The sequence below is a fragment of the Mercenaria mercenaria genome, chromosome 3 (assembly GCF_021730395.1).
Source record: "Mercenaria mercenaria strain notata chromosome 3, MADL_Memer_1, whole genome shotgun sequence".
Classification (NCBI taxonomy): Eukaryota; Metazoa; Mollusca; class Bivalvia; order Venerida; family Veneridae; genus Mercenaria; species Mercenaria mercenaria.
Window position 1 is genome coordinate 95005769 of NC_069363.1, and position 17992 is coordinate 95023760.

Here is a 17992-nt window from a genome sequence, read left to right on the forward strand (position 1 = left end):
TTTTGCAGACGATCACAAGCCGATGCTACATACCAAATATCTAAGCTCTGGATTTTGCAGCTTCGGACAAGAAGATTTAGAAAAGGATTCGTTTTAACTCTGGTGTCCAAGTACAAAAATGAAGTTGAGTCAAGAGGATCCATTTAAGAAAGCGTAATGTCAGGAAGCTACTCGCTAAGCATTGTGACATTCATGTTAGAAGCAAATTGTTGACGATGGACGGACAGACGGACGACAGGCATCAAACGGTCGTAAATGCTCACCATGAGCACTCCGTTACCATGGGATTTAACAAGTAAAAAATATATTATCACAATATTTCATTCATAAATTATCGCAGACTGTAGCCGGTAATGTGCAAATTGGCTGCAAAATTTCACCAATATAAGCTGAATCATCGAAAAATTTATGAGAAAGTTTAAAAATTCTGGTATTTCTTTACTCATCATAGGCTATTAAAACCAGAAATTATTATTAACATGGTACACAATTAATTAAGTCTGCGAAGTTCAATTTGAAAACTTTAAAATGTGTGCAGTTTTCTTGCCAGTCAATTTGCCATTTTCATCGTTAGATTTAATGTTCTGTCATCCTTACTTTTGTTTTAAATTGCAGTTAATATGTTTTACCGGTTTTACAACAACAGATATATACCGTAAATTTCTTAGTAATTTTGATACATGGAACGTGATAATTTTACACAAAGAGATCAGAAACTATATCATTTCCCAATGAATCACTGTAAACAAACCCAGTATCAGCACTGCGTCCCGGAACATAATTTTTATGTTTTTGTATATTAACATTACTAAACATTATTCAGAATTCTTCAGCTTCATAAATTTGTTTATAGAAAGGTCAACATCTGAGTGTCAGAAAGTATGTGAAACCATTGCAACTGAAGATATACCAGATGTTGCTTCTTACAGTTTTGATTTCTCTGAAAGATGTTTTACATTAATCATGAACTTTTAAAAACATGTAAACAAAAATTTTAAAGATGATATGAGCCGCACCATGAGAAAACCAACATAGTGGGTTTGCAACCAGCATGGATCCAAACCAGCCTGTGCATCCACGCAGTCTGGTCAGGATCCATGCTGTTTGCTAACAGTTTCTCTAATTGCTATAGGCTTTGAAAGCAAACAGCATGGATCCTGACCAGACTGCGCGGATGCACAGGCTGGTGTGGATCCATGCTGGTCGCAAACCCACTATGTTGGTTTTCTCATGGCGTGGCTCATATGAGCCGCGCCTTGAGAAAACCAACATAGTGGCTTTGCGACCTGCATGGATCCAGACCAGCCTTCGCATTCGCGCAGTCTGGTCAGGATCCATGCTGTTCGCTTTCAAAGTCTGTTGCAAATAGAGAAACTGTTAGTGAACAGCATGGATCCTGACCAGACTGCGCAGACACGCAACATGAAAATATTTTTTTCGAATCAATTTTTTCAAAAGATTTTGATTTAAATACCTCAATACAGTACAAAAACCTGTCCTATAAAGACCACCTTGGAATTTAGACAACTACTATAAAGCCTGTCACAATTTTCTCTAAATAGTGTGTGTTTATCTTTGTTTACAGTGTTTATAGAGACCACATGTCGACTAAAACCATTCTTTTCATTTCCTCAGGTGGTGCTATTTCCGGGGAAATAATGGACAATATAAAGCATTTTTTTCTTACCACTGAAACTCAGTAAGTTACCCGTCAAGGCTTTAGCGGATCAATAGGCATTTTCTAAGCCATTCATGGTTCTTGAGAAAACAATACATTTTCAGCCAGTTTTGGATTCTTTGTCATGAAACTTATAAAAATGTAATATTCACTTCATTAATGCAATTACATAATGAAAATAACTTCCGACGGTCAAAAACATTATTTTATTTCTATTTTTCATAGCTTGTGAGTAATGTGTATAAGTGTAACAAGACATAACAAATCTTTCGCGAAATAATGTCATAACATTCACGGTGGCTGCCTGTTGGTCACACTATTGCGAAAGATTTATATCTATGTTACAATTAATAAAGGAAAATCATATCAATGTTAACATATCTGTATTTTAAACACTGTGTTCCCTTTGATTATTATGTAATAGAAGAAGCCCAGTGTAAAAATGCAAATAGTTTATATAAACACCGCCATTTCTGTAGGAAACATGACCTAGAAATAGTCTTAAAGCCCTAGATTCACTACTATATAAGTGTCCCCCCCCCCCAATCCAATATACAACTCCCATCTTATCTGCTGCTTATCTGCGATTATGTAACAGTAACTGATTAGAGGGCAATTAGCACAGCAGGGACCCCAACTAGACCATGAAGATGTGTGCAGTGGAGTTGAAAGAAATTAATTTTTCTTCAGTGAATGTGGAATGATAATAATAATAATTATCATTTTGATATTATATAGATGATAATAACTATTACTTTAATGTTATAATAATGATAATAATAAAAATAATCATAATTATCATTATTATTATTATTATTATTATTATTATTATTATTACATATAGGATGATAAAAGATACAGTAATAATATTGAAAATAATAATGATAATAAAACACAAGTATAGTGAAAACTTCATTAGTTCTTTGTACTGACAAACAATATAATATAATATCATTGAGTTCCATCTATACTCAATTTTCATTTTCAGGATGTTGCCAAAAGTGACTTTGCTTTGTAACTTTGACATGCACATTCTGTTTTCAATTTTAGACAAATGTTATTTACAGTATTCTGCAAACTTTAGATGAGTCAAAGTCACATTTTTCTGAAATATCACAATTCTCCAGACAGAATTTGAAAAAAATAAAAACTTGCATATTTCTTTAAGTAAGTTTCTCATTGTTTCATTATTGTGAAAATAAGTTTCTGATTATTTTATTATTGTGTTTGATCAACAAATATTTTTCTTTAAATAGAAATGCCAAAAAACTAACATAACTTTAAAAGTTATCAATTATTCATTAATTTAAAATAAATTACATTGTTTCCCCTTCACATTAACTGATACACTTGTAAGGTAGACTGACTCTCCAATAAACAATGACCCTTGTTTATTGGAACCATAATGTGATGATCATTAGCCCCCAACTGTGCTGGTGAAGACAGAAATCCCTTGGCCCACTGCCAAAATCTAGGCCTTTAAAGAGACTACAATGACAATGACCTCTCTGTGAGCCAGTAGATCATCGCCATCATCATCAGCATCAATTTAGAATGCCAGCATTTGTACAGATAGTTTACAGAACTGACAAAGCTTAACTCCTCGTCAGCTATTAACTGTTTTTTTTCCGTTTCATTGAATTCAATTATAGGCAGGTGGAGGGTACTCCGGTGCTGACCCATCAGCTCCGTATGAAGGCGGTGGTGGAGGGGGATAGAAACCACCTGAATATTGATTCTGCTGCTGTTGCTGCTGTATCTGCTTTTGTAAATCAAGTTGTTGCTGTAGCAGACGATTTTGTTTCTCTAGCTCGTCAACTTGATTACTTGTGTGAGGTGTCGGCTGCAATGTTGCTGCGTGGACTGTACTTGACATTGTAGATGATCCGCCGGTATTTATAAATACCATCCGACCACGACGCCCGCGTTGTATTACTACTCCAAAGTATGAACTGTATGTACACACAACACACATAGAGAATATTGTCAAGAAGATGGCTCCGATACAGCCGACGAGAATAATGATTGCAAGCGTTTTCTTCGGACTGTCTTCTTCTTCGTCGTCGTCGTAGTAACTTGAAGACGAACTTAAGCCTCCTAATCCGGCGCCTACACAACCAATAAAACAGCCCATGATCGTAAACATTGCCAGAATGTACTGTCCTTGAATCTGAAACAACAAAATATTAAAATATTGTTGGACCTTCATTCGTTTCATAGTAAAGAAAGTGCTCGCCATTCTCTTCTTATTTGTTATGAAGAAACTTTTCTTTCAGACGTGAGTACATGTACGTTAGCAATATTTTCGCGTTGAATCATATCAATACCGCAAAATCGCGATGAACGTGGTTGTCATGTGAAACAAATACAATCCGTCCTGATACCTTTTAACTGTTTACAAATATGCAAAGAGTGTGACTCAATGCAGACCTGGGGCGCCTGTATAAATTACAGACTCCGGAATATACCAGATTCAAGCCATTTGAACAAAAAAGTGTCTTAAATGTATATATTTTGTAACCATGGTAATACTAACCCTAACCTTTAGTCAGTATATTATGCATATTATACACTAAATGCGTGTGGACATGCAAAAATTGCGTATTTTTGTCGTGCGCTCCAACTGATAATCACTTCCGGACATGCGCAGAAGACCGCTCCAGCTCTGCAACATCGATATGCAAAACGTACTTGCTAGCCTTCTCACAGTTACATAGAACATAGTTAACATACTTGCAAAATATTTTTCACGCAAGGTAATTTTCAGCGCTCTGCGAGAACATCAATAGAGGCTGGGGTATTTTACTTGACTTTTCAAATCTCTTTACGTGGAAATATGTCACATTTCGTCTTCGCTTACTGCATCCAAACTTGCTTCTATATTTATTGTGATACATTTTAGTAATTTGCCAATTTTGATAATGTAATGATACGACGTTCCCGAAACTTAAGCCACTTGTACTTCAATTTGTTTGCTCCCTTCAAACGTGCCAATACGCCAGAATGAAATGACCGAAATCAGCCACCGTAGATACACTACATTAAAGAAATCCGACAGTACAAATAGTGGCCAAATCACGTGAGACTTCACGGGAAAAATCGCTCGATTCAGATAACATTTTTTTTATCATTTGACGGATAATAATTCGAGTAACTGACCTCCAGATCGTATGACAAAAAGAAAAAAGAAAACTTTAAGATAACAGGAATTATTGCTTTATTTTTTAAGAAGGTTTTGAAACGTACTTACAAACAGATTTTATTATGCTATGGATACGGTATCCCGTTAGGGCCATAGCCGCATATTTTGAGGTCGAAAAAACAAATGAAGCGATGATGCAAAAACATTGAAATCGTGTTTTCGTTATTTCGACTCTTCTCCATAGTAGTTCCGACTTTTCACCATCGTAGTATCGTTTTCCTGTCACACATGGGCAAAGGATTCAAAACAATGTAATGCTAAATAGACTACAGGTACGTATTGGCGACAGGAAGGCGATACTACGATGATGAAAACATGAAAGTACGAGGTCGAAAAGTCCAACGTTCGGCGGTGAAAAGTCGAACCTACAGTGATGAAAAGTCGCATGAAATCAAGATGTTGAAACATCGAAACAACGAAACCACAATGGTGAAAAGTCGTCGGTACGATGGTGAAAGTACGAAATAATTCCGTCTTTTCACCATCATGGTTTCATTGTTTCAACATTTCAGCATCGTTTTCGAGCTAAAAAGATGCGGCGATATTACCACATATCGAACACACATGAGAATTAGTTGTTCATAATATTGTTCCATTACACCGAAGATTATGAAGCCTTATATCAACAGGCATAAAGCACGCATTGCCTCCTTAGTGTATTGGTAAAGATGGTAGGAAAGTTTTCTTGCCGAGGTACTCCAGGTTCGATTCCCGACTAAAGTGTGTGTGTGTGTGTGTGTGTGTGCGTGCGTGCGTGCGTATTTAGTATTTTTTGAAATAGTTTAAAAACAAAAACTCATGTTCAAATGTCCATAATATGACCAAACTCCAATTTTAAAGAAACATCTTTTTAGCCAAAGTGTGTAGTCCAGTCCCTTGGCAAAGATTATTGCGCTTTCTCACCACGCGCCCTACATAGTATTCCTCTCTACATCGGCCACTTACCGCTCACGCTACATTGTATTCCTTTCTACATCGACCCCTTACCGCTCACACTACATTGTATTCCTTTCTACATCGACCACTTACCGCTCACACTACATTGTATTCCTTTCTACATCGACCCCTTACCGCTCACACTACATTGTATTCCTTTCTACATCGACCCCTTACCGCTCACACTACATTGTATTCCTTTTTACATCGACCCCTTACCGCTCACACTACATTGTATTCCTTTCTACATCGGCCCATTACCGCCCGCACTACATTGTATTCCTTTCTACATTGACCACTTATCGGTCATCCTACATTGTATTCCTCTCTACATCGACCACCTACCGCTCACACTTCATTGTATTCCTCTCTACATCGACCCCTTACCGCTCACACTACATTATATTCCTTTCTACATCGAACCTTACCGCTCACACTACATTGTATTCCTCTCTACATCGACCCCTTACCGCTCATCCTACATTGTATTCCTTTCTACTTCGACCACTTACCGCTCATCCTACATTGTATTTCTCTCTACATCGACCATTTACCGCTCACGCTACATTGTATTCCTTTCTACATCGACCCCTTACAGCTCATCCTACATTGTATTCCTCTCTACATCGACCATTTACCGCTCACACTACATTTTATTCCTGTCTACATCGACCCCTTACCGCCCGCACTACATTGTATTCCTTTCTACATTGACCACTTATCGGTCATCCTACATTGTATTCCTCTCTACATCGACCACCTACCGCTCACACTTCATTGTATTCCTCTCTACATCGACCACTTACCGCTCACACTATATTGTGTAACCTCTCTACATCGACCCCTTACCGCTCACACTACATTGTATTCCTTTCTACATCGACCCCTTACCGCTCACACTACATTGTATTCCTCTACATTGTATTCCTTTTTACATCGACCCCTTGCCGCTTACACTACATTGTATTCCTTTCTACATCGACCACTTACCGCTCAGACTACATTGTATTCCTCTCTACATCGACCACTTATCGCTCAGACTACATTGTATTTCTCTCTACAGCGACCCCTTACCGCTCAAACTACATTGTATTCCTCTTTACATCGACCACTTATCGCTCATCCTACATTGTATCCCTCTTTACATCGACCCTTTATCGCTCATTCTACATTGTATTCCTCTCTACATCGACCCCTTACCTCTCACACTACATTGTATTCCTCTCTATATCGACCCTTACCGCTCATCCTAGACTGTACTTCTTTCTACAGCGTCCACTTACCGCGCATCCTACCTCCCGTTTTTTCAATTCATTGTCCGCATCAGGTGCCTTCAGGATTACGTACGTGCAAATTGCTGCTGCAATTAGTGTCTGAAATATATATAGAATTGAACATACAAGCATTTTTTCAAATTTCATCTCTTAAGAATTCCAACTTTTCTTCTTGTTTTGTTTAGAGTCACATGGACATGATTTTAAGTCATATAGCGATTTTTCCAGCTTTCCCTGGTGGAGAAAGACTCTAGGTGCACCTCCAGCCATTGTTTCAGTAATGGGCTGACACCTGGGTAGAACCACCGACCTTCCGTAAGTCTGCTCGACGGCTTCCTCGCAGGTAGAACCACCGACCTTCCGTAAGTCTGCTCGACGGCTTCCTCGCAGGTAGAACCACCGACCTTCCGTCAGTCTGCTCGACGGCTGACACCTTTGTAGAACCACCGACCTTCCGTAAGTCTGCTCGACGGCTTCCTCGCAGGTAGAACCACCGGCCTTCCGTAAGTCTGCTCGACGGCTTCCTCGCAGGTAGAACCACCGACCTTCCGTAGGTCTGCTCGACGGCTTCCTCGCAGGTAGAACCACCGACCTTCCGTAAGTCTGCTCGACGGCTTCCTCGCAGGAAGAATTCTTCACCCCATGCACGGTTCGAACACACATCGGTGAGGGGCAAGTGATCCGACGTCTATGACCTAAACTATTTGGCCAGGGAGGCCCCGTATATTTTATCGAGAAAGGAATGGTTTTAATGAGGACTGCAGATTTTATTCTACATAATAAATGGTTTCAGTACATTTATTTATTAAGTAAAAAGCCATCATGGTGCGGGTGTTTTTAATTTTTCCAATTACGATGTAACAGAACGATTGCGTTACCATTATTCCGACGATAAATCCTCCAATAAAATAGGGTAGTCCAAAGTCTTGTGAGCCTGGGTTCAACACTGCTGCTATACCACATGCTAAAAGACCTACTCCAAGCAGTCCAAACAAGCCCGCAAGGATCTTATATGCTTTAACAGCTTTTGCGCGCCCTTCCTCTGAAAAAGAAAACAACAGTGTTCTTGCTAGAATTATCAATAAGACGGGTTATAACTATAACTTAAATTCATATATAATAGACTGAAAATACTTCAGGCCTGACCGGGAATTGAACCCGGGACCTCTCTAACCTAAGGCTGACACTCTACCACGTCGCTTTAAAAGCTGGCTCAATAGCAAGGAAGTAAAAGTGCACCCTTATACTCTACCCTACTACATAATTATACGCCAGTGCATATTAACAATAAGAAATCTATGATGGGTTTGTTTCGCCTCAAAATGGAAGCTACGTTGCTAGGGTGCAGCACCTTTGGACAAAAAGTATTTCGACATTTTGTAGATAGGAGATTTATTGTCATGTAAGTCGTCACATAATCATCATTCTGCATCATCACCAACATCATTAAAATATTTATAATCATAATCATCATCATAATCATCGTCATTACCGCCATCATCATCAGCTTAAGATTAATCAGCGTAATGATAGGTATTATCATAATTTTTAACTTTTGTCCTGCACTGACGGGTGTACCCTTGTAGGTTCGTGTATAGTTTGGTGCATGTTCCGATCATGATGCCGTATGTTACAACCTGTTTTGTAATAAATGGTCAACTAGGTTGAAAATATTTAACTTACAGTCAAAATAGTTTGAACACTATCCAGTCACCTTCTATGGCCGCCCCTTACCTATAGAGGAACCCGATCTTGGTCTCAAACGGTAGCCAGGACCTATATCTACACGTTTTGTGTAGGGTACGGCAAAATTTCCTTGACAAACACGCCCGGAACATGGTTAAAATAGTCAGTTTTCTAAGTGCAACACCACCTAGTCATCGTCTATGACCCTCAGGGGCTTACCAACGTACCCGTGTTGGTCAGGACGATTGACGTACACATCTACGTCCATATATGAGTGAAAATGTCGGGTTGATAATTTACACGCACTTGTCACTAATGCTCTACTGACACTAGGGTAACATGCAATACGAGAGAAAGTAGTTATTAAAGAACTTACCTTCAGCCGTCATTTGTATTCCTAAAACGTTCCCAATTTATCAATAAATGTCACTATTTACAAACTGTTCTTCTTTACAACAAAAAGTTTTTCACAGTATAATTATAATCCTTCTAAAATAAGCTTGTCAAAATAAAAGGGAGGTAATTTCTGTACAAGTTAGATTATTGATCGAAATACATCAACTTAATCTTCCAGATGTAATAGTTATTATGCCGTATAAAAATAGCTGACATTATTTGCCAACTTATATGAAAAGATTTAATGTTTAATTCTTAAATGTTATTGTCCGCAGGGTTAATCTTTTTGTCTACTTAATACCTTGCGAACTCATTATTTTCGTTTTCTTTATTGAAAAATATTTATATACTACAATGTATTACGTTCGGCTGCTACATTTGACTCATTAAATCCGTAAAAGGATGTTTCTTTTAAATTTTAAACAATACCCTTTAAATAATACGTATTTTTAAAATAATTTAGATGATGCCTATATTGCATTTTCAAAATAACGTCAACAGTGAGTTTATCGTAGTAAAGAATATCAACGGAATTGGAATCGGATATTTCAGACATGAATTTCGTACTTAACGAAAAAAAACGCATTCACATAGCCAATGAAAAATATTTAAAATGTGTGTACCAAACATATGTCTGGTGTTGCAATAAATTGTTTCGGAACTCAATTTTACCAAACTTCTAATCTGTCATTTTCAAATTGCAATTATTCGTTCCAGAGGATGCACTGTTCTCATTAGTGTCTTGTGGAGGCTGCAAAGTGATCTCACTGGCTAAAATCAAATAACTTGTAAGAGTTATGGCTAGGAGTATGGTCTTTTGTAAATTTACTTGCCTGTTGAATTAGAAATTCATCATCATCATCATCATCATCATCATCATCATCATCAACGTCATCGTCATCAGTTGCAATTGCATTGGCAAACTGAGAACCAGTGTCGTTTGAGCTGTCGGAAGGAATTTCATTTTATCCTTCGTCGTTGACTTGTTTATAATTATGTTTTTACAGTTGTTTACTTGACATTTTATTTCCCGATGAAGGCAGCGTGCACTTTGCACAATCTTTTAACAATAAAAAGAAATTTTAAAGTAATTGAAAACGTCAAATATGTTTGGAAAATCCTCTCCAAATTCTACATGACTTCAGTGAACTATACTGAAACGCATCAAACGTAATTAAACTGAAAAAAAGTCCGTATCTAGAAGACTTAATTTTTGACGTGATGTGACCGAAGAAAAATAAAAGAATGAACAAAAAATGGAAGTATAGAAATAAACATCAAAATCCAATACATTAAGACCAATATATAACTAAATAAAACCGTTGCTCAATCGGAGGAAGCGAAACAAACAGATCTACTTGATTTCAAATGAAGAAAATAAATTTAGTTCTCAGTATGTGTCCAATTTTGATAAAACAATTACAATAGGTATTGCAATATATAAACCCAAAGAGATTCTTTCTAGATGAAAGTTGTTTCTATTTAGCCCTTATCATGCTGGACACGATTGATTCTGTCTTTGCGACCAGTGTAGATCATGATCCGCATTGTTTTGCCATTCAGTCAGTACCTTTTTGGTAAGCAACCCTTTTAACAGTTAATGGAACTGTCTAAATTGAATGACGGACATGCTCATTATTAAAATTTACCACGGTAAGGGTTAGTGTAATTGCTCCATGCTGTTCCAGTAGTATCAGGCTCTGTTATGCCGAGCATAATAAACGGGCAGCTGACTAGTTTTCGTAAATGCAAAAAAAAGAAACGTCAGTTAATGTGTAAAAAGAAAGAAAACTTTGAGATGTTCAGTAATAGTTATTTAATAAGTATTTAACATTTCTGTGATAAACATATTTAACAGATAAGAAAAACAAGAAATACAATCATGTATAAAGTCTTTAATATCGAATTATTTCATGTAGGGTTATTTCACTGAATAGTGGCTATTTACGGCTCTCCTACAAAACTGACGGCACATGCCCTTGTTATAAGTCGTAGAGTATCTATGTCAATATGTAAGAGAATATTCCATGCCAACCCACGTGACTTTTCGGTAACGTTCACACGGGTAAAATCGCTGAATTCATGTAACATTTTTGCTTGTAATTTTCTTGTTACTTGATGGAAAAGCGTCGAAAACAGGAAAAAAACGAGTGCTTTCCCGACACAAAACCGTCGACTAGACTTTATTTATACTGACACATTTGCTCGTGAAAAAAAAATCTAAGCAAAACGTTCTAAAAAGTTACTAGAAATGTTACCTGAATGAGCGATTTTCCCGTGCGTATGACATAGAAAAGTTAAATTAAAGTGCGGAACAGCAGAACAAGATTCCTTATACAATACAGGAAAATTGGTCAGATAAAGTGCAGCAAACTGTATTCTCATAAAAAGTGGCTTTGCGTAAAGACATTGATTGTACGAATAAATGACTTTATTATATACCTATATAAATTCTGTAAAAAAATCGGCTTGTATTTCACAATCAAATATGAACAGACAGACAAAAATTCCGTATTGTACCTTTTAAATTCCGTATTGTACCTTCCGTATTGTATGCTGCCGGACTATTTTCATTAATATGCACGATCCGACACAATTTTATAAATAGCGCACATAAAAACTTCACTAAGTTCCATTTAATATCGATAAACATCCATTTAATATCGATAAACATCCATTTAATATCGATAAACATTGAAGATTTCGTTCAAGAACAAAACAAGAATCAAAATGGTAAAGGTATATAATAAAACAGAAGCTTGCGCGCTTCGTGAGATCCGATCTGGCAAAATCCACTCGAGCCGAATACTGCTGCCCAGATCAAGCTACTGTTATAATAACCCTATTGTCTTGGAAAAATGGATCAAACGCGTAAACTTTCTTATACATGTAATCCGAATTGTTTCAAAATGCGTCATTTTATTTGTTTGCATTCCTGTGCAACCAGATTTGCGCATTGTTTACAATTCCCGCTATATTATTATTCAATACTACACAACTGTACTACATATCGTGTTTGATTTACTTCACATCGAAATAATTAGGTGGAGGAGCTGATGGTGCCGAGTCATTTAATCCGTATGAAGGAGGAGGTGGCGGGGGATAGAATCCACCTGAATATTGCGTCTGCTGTTGTTGTTGCTGCTGCTGCTGAAACAACTGTCTTTGTAGCTCAAGTTGCTGCTGAAGCAGACGATTTTGTGCCTCTAACTGACTTACTTGGTTACTATTTGTTTGCGGAGTCGTTTGGAATGTTGTTGTATGGATTGTTGTGGGCATTCCAGCGGTTTGTCCAGTGTTATTTATAAATACCATCCGACCACGACGTCCGCGTTGTATTACTACGCCAAAGTATGAACTGTATGTACACACAATACACATAGAGAATATTGTCAAGAAGATGGCTCCGATACAGCCGACGAGAATAATGACTGCAAGCGTTTTCTTGGGACCATCTTCGTCTTCATCGTCATCATCGAAACCAGATGAACTTAAGCCTCCCACCCCGGCGCTAACACAGCCGATAAAACAACCCATTATCGTAAACATGGACAAAATATACTGTCCTTGAATCTGAAACAGCAAAATATATGTTGTATTAGTGTGTTTACATTCTGAATTTATTTTGAAGGTTGAATTTTAACCAACAACTTCACTTTCAAGGACTTTTTTTCTAAATACTGTTATGAATAATATTTAAAAACAATGCGTTTAGAAGAGGGTACACTTCAGTAACTAGTTTATATATGCTGCTGTGTGATTTTACAGCAACAGTCAACAGCTGGTCTGGACAGAAAACTATTGCTGTGGTGCCCATCAATGCCGATTTCACGCCAGGTTCCATGCAGGTTCCATGCAAGTTCTCAAAACACCACCCACACCCCACGAGTCCAAGCAGTACTGTCTGCGTATTCTCAGTTATCTTGTTCTGACAGCTCTTGTTTTTTTTGTTGGACTTAACGTCAAAACTACACAATTTAAGGTCATATGGTGACATTCTAGCGTTTGATGGTGTAGGAAGACCAAAGTGCCCGGGCACCCGAGTAGAATCACCGACCATTCTACTTCCTGAGCGAGGTTTCGAGCCCACAAAGGCGAGGGGCAAATGATCTTACCGGGCCTTTCAACATACGTCAGCTGGAGACTAGTAAGGCAACTAAATAATCTTTTGTTTTCAAATATTTCCATCTTTTTCGCTTTTCATATTCTAATCAATTCCGGTTTACGTTCGGAGGAGTAACGGGACTTAATTTAATAAAAATTAAATAGCCTCAGGAGTTATCTCCTACGAACACAAATGCACTAGAAAAGTTGTTGTCCATATTCTATCTGGATATTTTTTCTTATAAGGAGATGATTCAAAATCTATGCTACAGTTTAGTCAGTGACTACAGGAAATACAAATATCTCTAAATCTTCAAATGCAAACAGAAAGTAGTATTTTCAAAATTAAAAGAAATATCTTTATAAAGCATTTATAGCATTTAGCGCCGTTTTATTGAAAGAGATAGCAGTTGACGCGAAAAAAAGACTAGCTCTATACACAAACGCGCTGGCGCGTTATTTGAAAGAGATGGATTGAGAACGTTAAGTGCTGGCAATATATTTCGAAAGAGAGGGAGAAAAGTAACGTTACAAAAAGTAAAAAAATACTGATCCCTATACCAATTGTCTTTACCAATCAGCTGGCACTTCCGCACAACAGGATATCCCCTTCATTTTAATAGATATAAGTATTCGTTTTAAGTTAGAGAGTGAGCGCTTGTACTAAGAAAGATATACTATTTAAAGAGCTATCAGTACGTGCGTGCGTGTGTGCGTGCGCCAGAGAGAAAGTTTATGCTTAAATTATTCGACTTTTCAGCCGAAGTGAAGCCGAAGCTCCGCAGAGTATGGACCGCTGTAGGTGTTATTAAAAGAGATATCTTTACAGTAAATCGAGCTATCAGTCATCTTATCACTGTATACTGATATCTCTATTACAAAGAAAGATATCTCTCTAGAAAAAAAGCTAAGAGTCACAGAACAGAGACGTCTCTTTCAGAATATCTCTGAAACTACAAAGAAAACTTTTTCTGTGGTCACTGAATAAAAAGTCGAACGACTTGCTATATAAATGCTTATTATTTATATGAATGTTGCATTTATCACCTATGTTTATGTTTATTACGTCTATAAACGTCACATTAAATATCACGTTTTAACACTTTTCATTAGTGTATAGTAAGACCTACCGCACAAGCTAGTTCCCTTTTCTTTACGTCACTGTCTGCACCAGGCGCTTTCAGGAATATGCACGTGCAAAGAGCTGCAGAAATTAGCGTCTGAAAATCAAGACGTAACGAAATTAATTTATAACAGAAAAATTGGTGATAGCATTTTCAGTATGGCCACTATCTAACTAATACTCCGAACATTTAATGTAAATAAAAAGAAACGTGTTTGTTTATTATAGTCTCACCCTCACTGAAAGTGACAACCAGTTTGGTTTATGAGACACCTACATATATTGAACAGCATTGCTTCTCGATTACTATTTTGAAGGCAAGGCACCAGGCAGGTAGGCAATCAGTAACTATTATTTTAACAAGCTGGCGGCTCACCAACCGGTCTCTCCACAGTAACATGACCCGCCTCTTACGGGCTCGAACCTCCGACTACCCGATTGCGGGGCAGGTGCCTTATCCATTAGGCCATCGCCGCTCAGTATATATGTAAGTTTGTTCTAAGAATCTGCTGCATATCTAGGCAGTCACGTATAACGGAAGTTCAAAATTTTGATTCTCTTAGAATTTTAGAACATTATCAACAGTGTTAATGAAATAAAAAACAAGAGCGCCGCCAAGCGGGGCAATATACGCCCGAAGGCTTACATCATAGGATGGGAGCAAAATTTTAAGAACTTGACTGTTGTAGCCCCAAAGGACTGGAACAACAAAAGGAAAACTTTAAAAAACAAATCTAAGTCCACAAAAAAAAAAATTCAATGTCTACAAAAAAATCCTTATCAGGTACAGGTATGTAAAAATACACCTTAAAATTGGAGGTACCATCCATGTTGTACCACAGAAAAGTGGTCTCGGTTTTTCCCTACGGCCAATAATAAAAAAGTTTCAAAGTAAGCTATTTATAGTAACATAAAAGGGAAGTAATTCAAAAAAAAAAATTATTGTAAGTACAAAAAAGAGATCTGCCAAATAAAAACAAGAGCAGTGCAATGCAGAGCAATATACACAAAGCAAAGTCATATATGACCTTTGACCTTTAAGTGTGACCTTGACCTTGAAGTGAGTCATCCGGAACATGCGCTCTGCACATCGTTACAATGTGGTGAACATTTCTGCCAAGTTTCTTTGAAATCCTTCCAGCAGTTCAAGAGTTACAGAGTGGACACGAAAGAAACTGACATGACTTTTGACCCCTAAGTGTGACCTTGACCTTGCAGCAAGTCATCCGGAACATGCGCTCTGCACGTCGTCTTGGTGTGGTGAACATTTGTGTCAAGTTTCTTTGAAATCCTTCAAGGGGTTCAAGAGTTACAGAGCGGACACGAAACAAAGTGATATGACCTTTGACTCCTAAGTGTGACCTTGACCTTGAAGCGAGACATCCAAAACATGCGCTCTGCACATCGTCTCGGTGTGGTGAACATTTGTGTAAAGTTTCCTTGAAATCCTTCAAGGGGTTCAAGAGTTACAGAGCGGACACGAAATTGCTAACGGACAGACGGACAGACGGACGGACGGACGGACAGACGGACGGACAGACGGACAGACGGACACCAGCGTCATAACATAATACGTCCCTTCGGGCGTATAAAAAACACTTCTGGCATGGAATAAATTTTACTTAGCATTGAAAATGATTTTTGTTCTTCGATTTACATACATATTTTATAACCATATTACCAATATTCCGACGATGAATCCCCCGAGAAAGTACGGCATTCCGAAGCTGTCTGAATCTGTGTTCGTCACAGCTAGAATACCACATATAAGAAGACCCACTCCGAGCAGCCCAAGCAAACATGCTAGAATCTTATACAGCCGTAAAGCCTTCTCTCGTCCTTCCTCTGTAAAACAATGATCAATAATACTTTTCTAATCGTATTTCATATTGCACTATACACTGTATAAACGATACAGTTTGAAATATTGATATTAATTAGTGAAATGCAAGTCAATTTCCCCACAAGTTTTCTATGTATTAGATCAAATTTAAAAGTGGGAAAAAAGTTGGCTGCCTTCACTGCGTTATATTGTAGAGGAAGGAACCTAGTCCCAATATGTGACCCTAGTTACCTCACTTTACGGTTAGTTCACAGAATATCAGACTGAAATGAATTATGTAACGGGTTGGACTGGTAGGAACCATGCTAGTCACGTGTATGCACCGTGAAATGAGGGAAGCTGTGTCGGCAAGCATTGTGATAAAGGCATTAATTTTTCGTTGGAATTATTTTATTGTTTCAGAGTAATCAAACTAAAAAAAATCAAATATTAAAATGCAAAACTCGCTCATATCAACATTAAAATAAAATAAAAAATGTATGCTTACACTGACTTTAAACTTTGAAAATACCAAGTGGTGTTATTTTTAAGTTGGAGCCGACTGGCACCACGTCTCATGCAGAGGGGTAGGGGTTTTTCATTTTAAATTGAACTACAATCGACTTTCCATTGAAATATGTAAATATTTACAATTTTCGCTTAAGACTATTGAAGTTGTTATTTTAGATGTTTACTTGTTTAGATGCGATGCGAAGTCATTGCTGAATACTAGTAACTTAATATAAGTGTAAGTAATTCCTTCCTTAGAGAGGCATTGCTAGTGTATATCCACTTTTCTACATGAATAAATGATTTCAATGGACCTATTTGAGGTATAAATAATACATCACACAGGTTCGCTGTTTATCGATTTCAGGTTATTGACTTTAGTATTTACAAACATACTTTATACTTCAAACGTCACTCTGGTATTGATTTACATGACAGATTTAGTTGTCACGGGTTGATATGTTGTTTCATATTTCTAGTACATTGAAATGAGCCCCCAAGCCAAACGTTCAAAAAGAGGTCAGTTAGGGTATCTGGGCATTTATCCCGCATCAAAACCACCCCTCTCTTTTCTTACACCCTCGCTATTCCTTTCATAAACACTACGAGAACATGTCCATTTGTATTGCGACACTATTTTAACCAATGTTAATTACCATGTGTATAACTGTATTAGTAACATAAATATAATATCAAAAAAGTGGTCCTGTTTTGCTCTGACGCAGTTGTTTACTGTATCATGGCAAAATATCGAATTTCGAAATATCATACATTTTTTATTTATGGGCCAAATGACCTACTTTTTCGAGTGTAATACCCAGAACAACATACTAGTATCTTTTTAAGCAGACTGCTGAAGCTTCCGCCATTTAATTAAAGGTTACTTCTGCCTTTTTAATTAAAGGTATAAACATCTTTTACGTAAACATACACTCCCGACTTTGAACTATGTAGAATGAATGTTAAGTGTAAAGATGGTGACTGTTTAATATGATGACAGTGAAATATTAATTATTATAACAGCAATAAAGCTAAATCATAGTACCAACCTTCAGCCGTCATTTTTATTCCAGTTCAGTCCCGATTTATCAATAATCAGTCAGTTCCTGTTGCTTTCATGTACCTGTGTCACTCAATATACTATAGTGTTCTACATACTCAGTATAGCGTAATATATAAGGTGGTGTATTTCAAAATGGGTTATCGATATTCCCAGCTTTCTAACTTGAGAGTAACAAAAATATCAAACATTTAAACGCAC

General features: G+C 37.4%; 2 protein-coding genes across 3 annotated transcripts; both read right to left on the reverse strand.

The window, feature by feature from the left end:
- Window positions 1-3128: 3128 nt before the first annotated feature.
- On the reverse strand, window positions 3129-9996 carry LOC123523965 (uncharacterized). Its single transcript, XM_053539986.1, has 4 exons — window positions 9153-9996; window positions 7969-8132; window positions 7100-7189; window positions 3129-3848 (listed from the first exon to the last, which is right to left on the reverse strand). The coding sequence occupies exons 1-4, from the start codon at window positions 9163-9165 to the stop codon at window positions 3321-3323; spliced, it is 795 nt and encodes a 264-aa protein (XP_053395961.1). The 5' UTR covers window positions 9166-9996; the 3' UTR covers window positions 3129-3320.
- Window positions 9997-10971: 975 nt separating this feature from the next.
- On the reverse strand, window positions 10972-17992 carry LOC123523966 (uncharacterized). 2 transcript variants are annotated; one of them, XM_045301766.2, is made up of 4 exons: window positions 17781-17959; window positions 16081-16244; window positions 14407-14496; window positions 10972-12745 (listed from the first exon to the last, which is right to left on the reverse strand). In XM_045301766.2, the coding sequence occupies exons 1-4, from the start codon at window positions 17791-17793 to the stop codon at window positions 12194-12196; spliced, it is 819 nt and encodes a 272-aa protein (XP_045157701.1). In that variant the 5' UTR covers window positions 17794-17959; the 3' UTR covers window positions 10972-12193. The 2 variants fall into 2 exon arrangements, with proteins under 2 accessions (XP_045157701.1, XP_045157705.1); XM_045301770.2 differs by lacking the exon at window positions 14407-14496 and having other exon boundaries at window positions 17781-17992.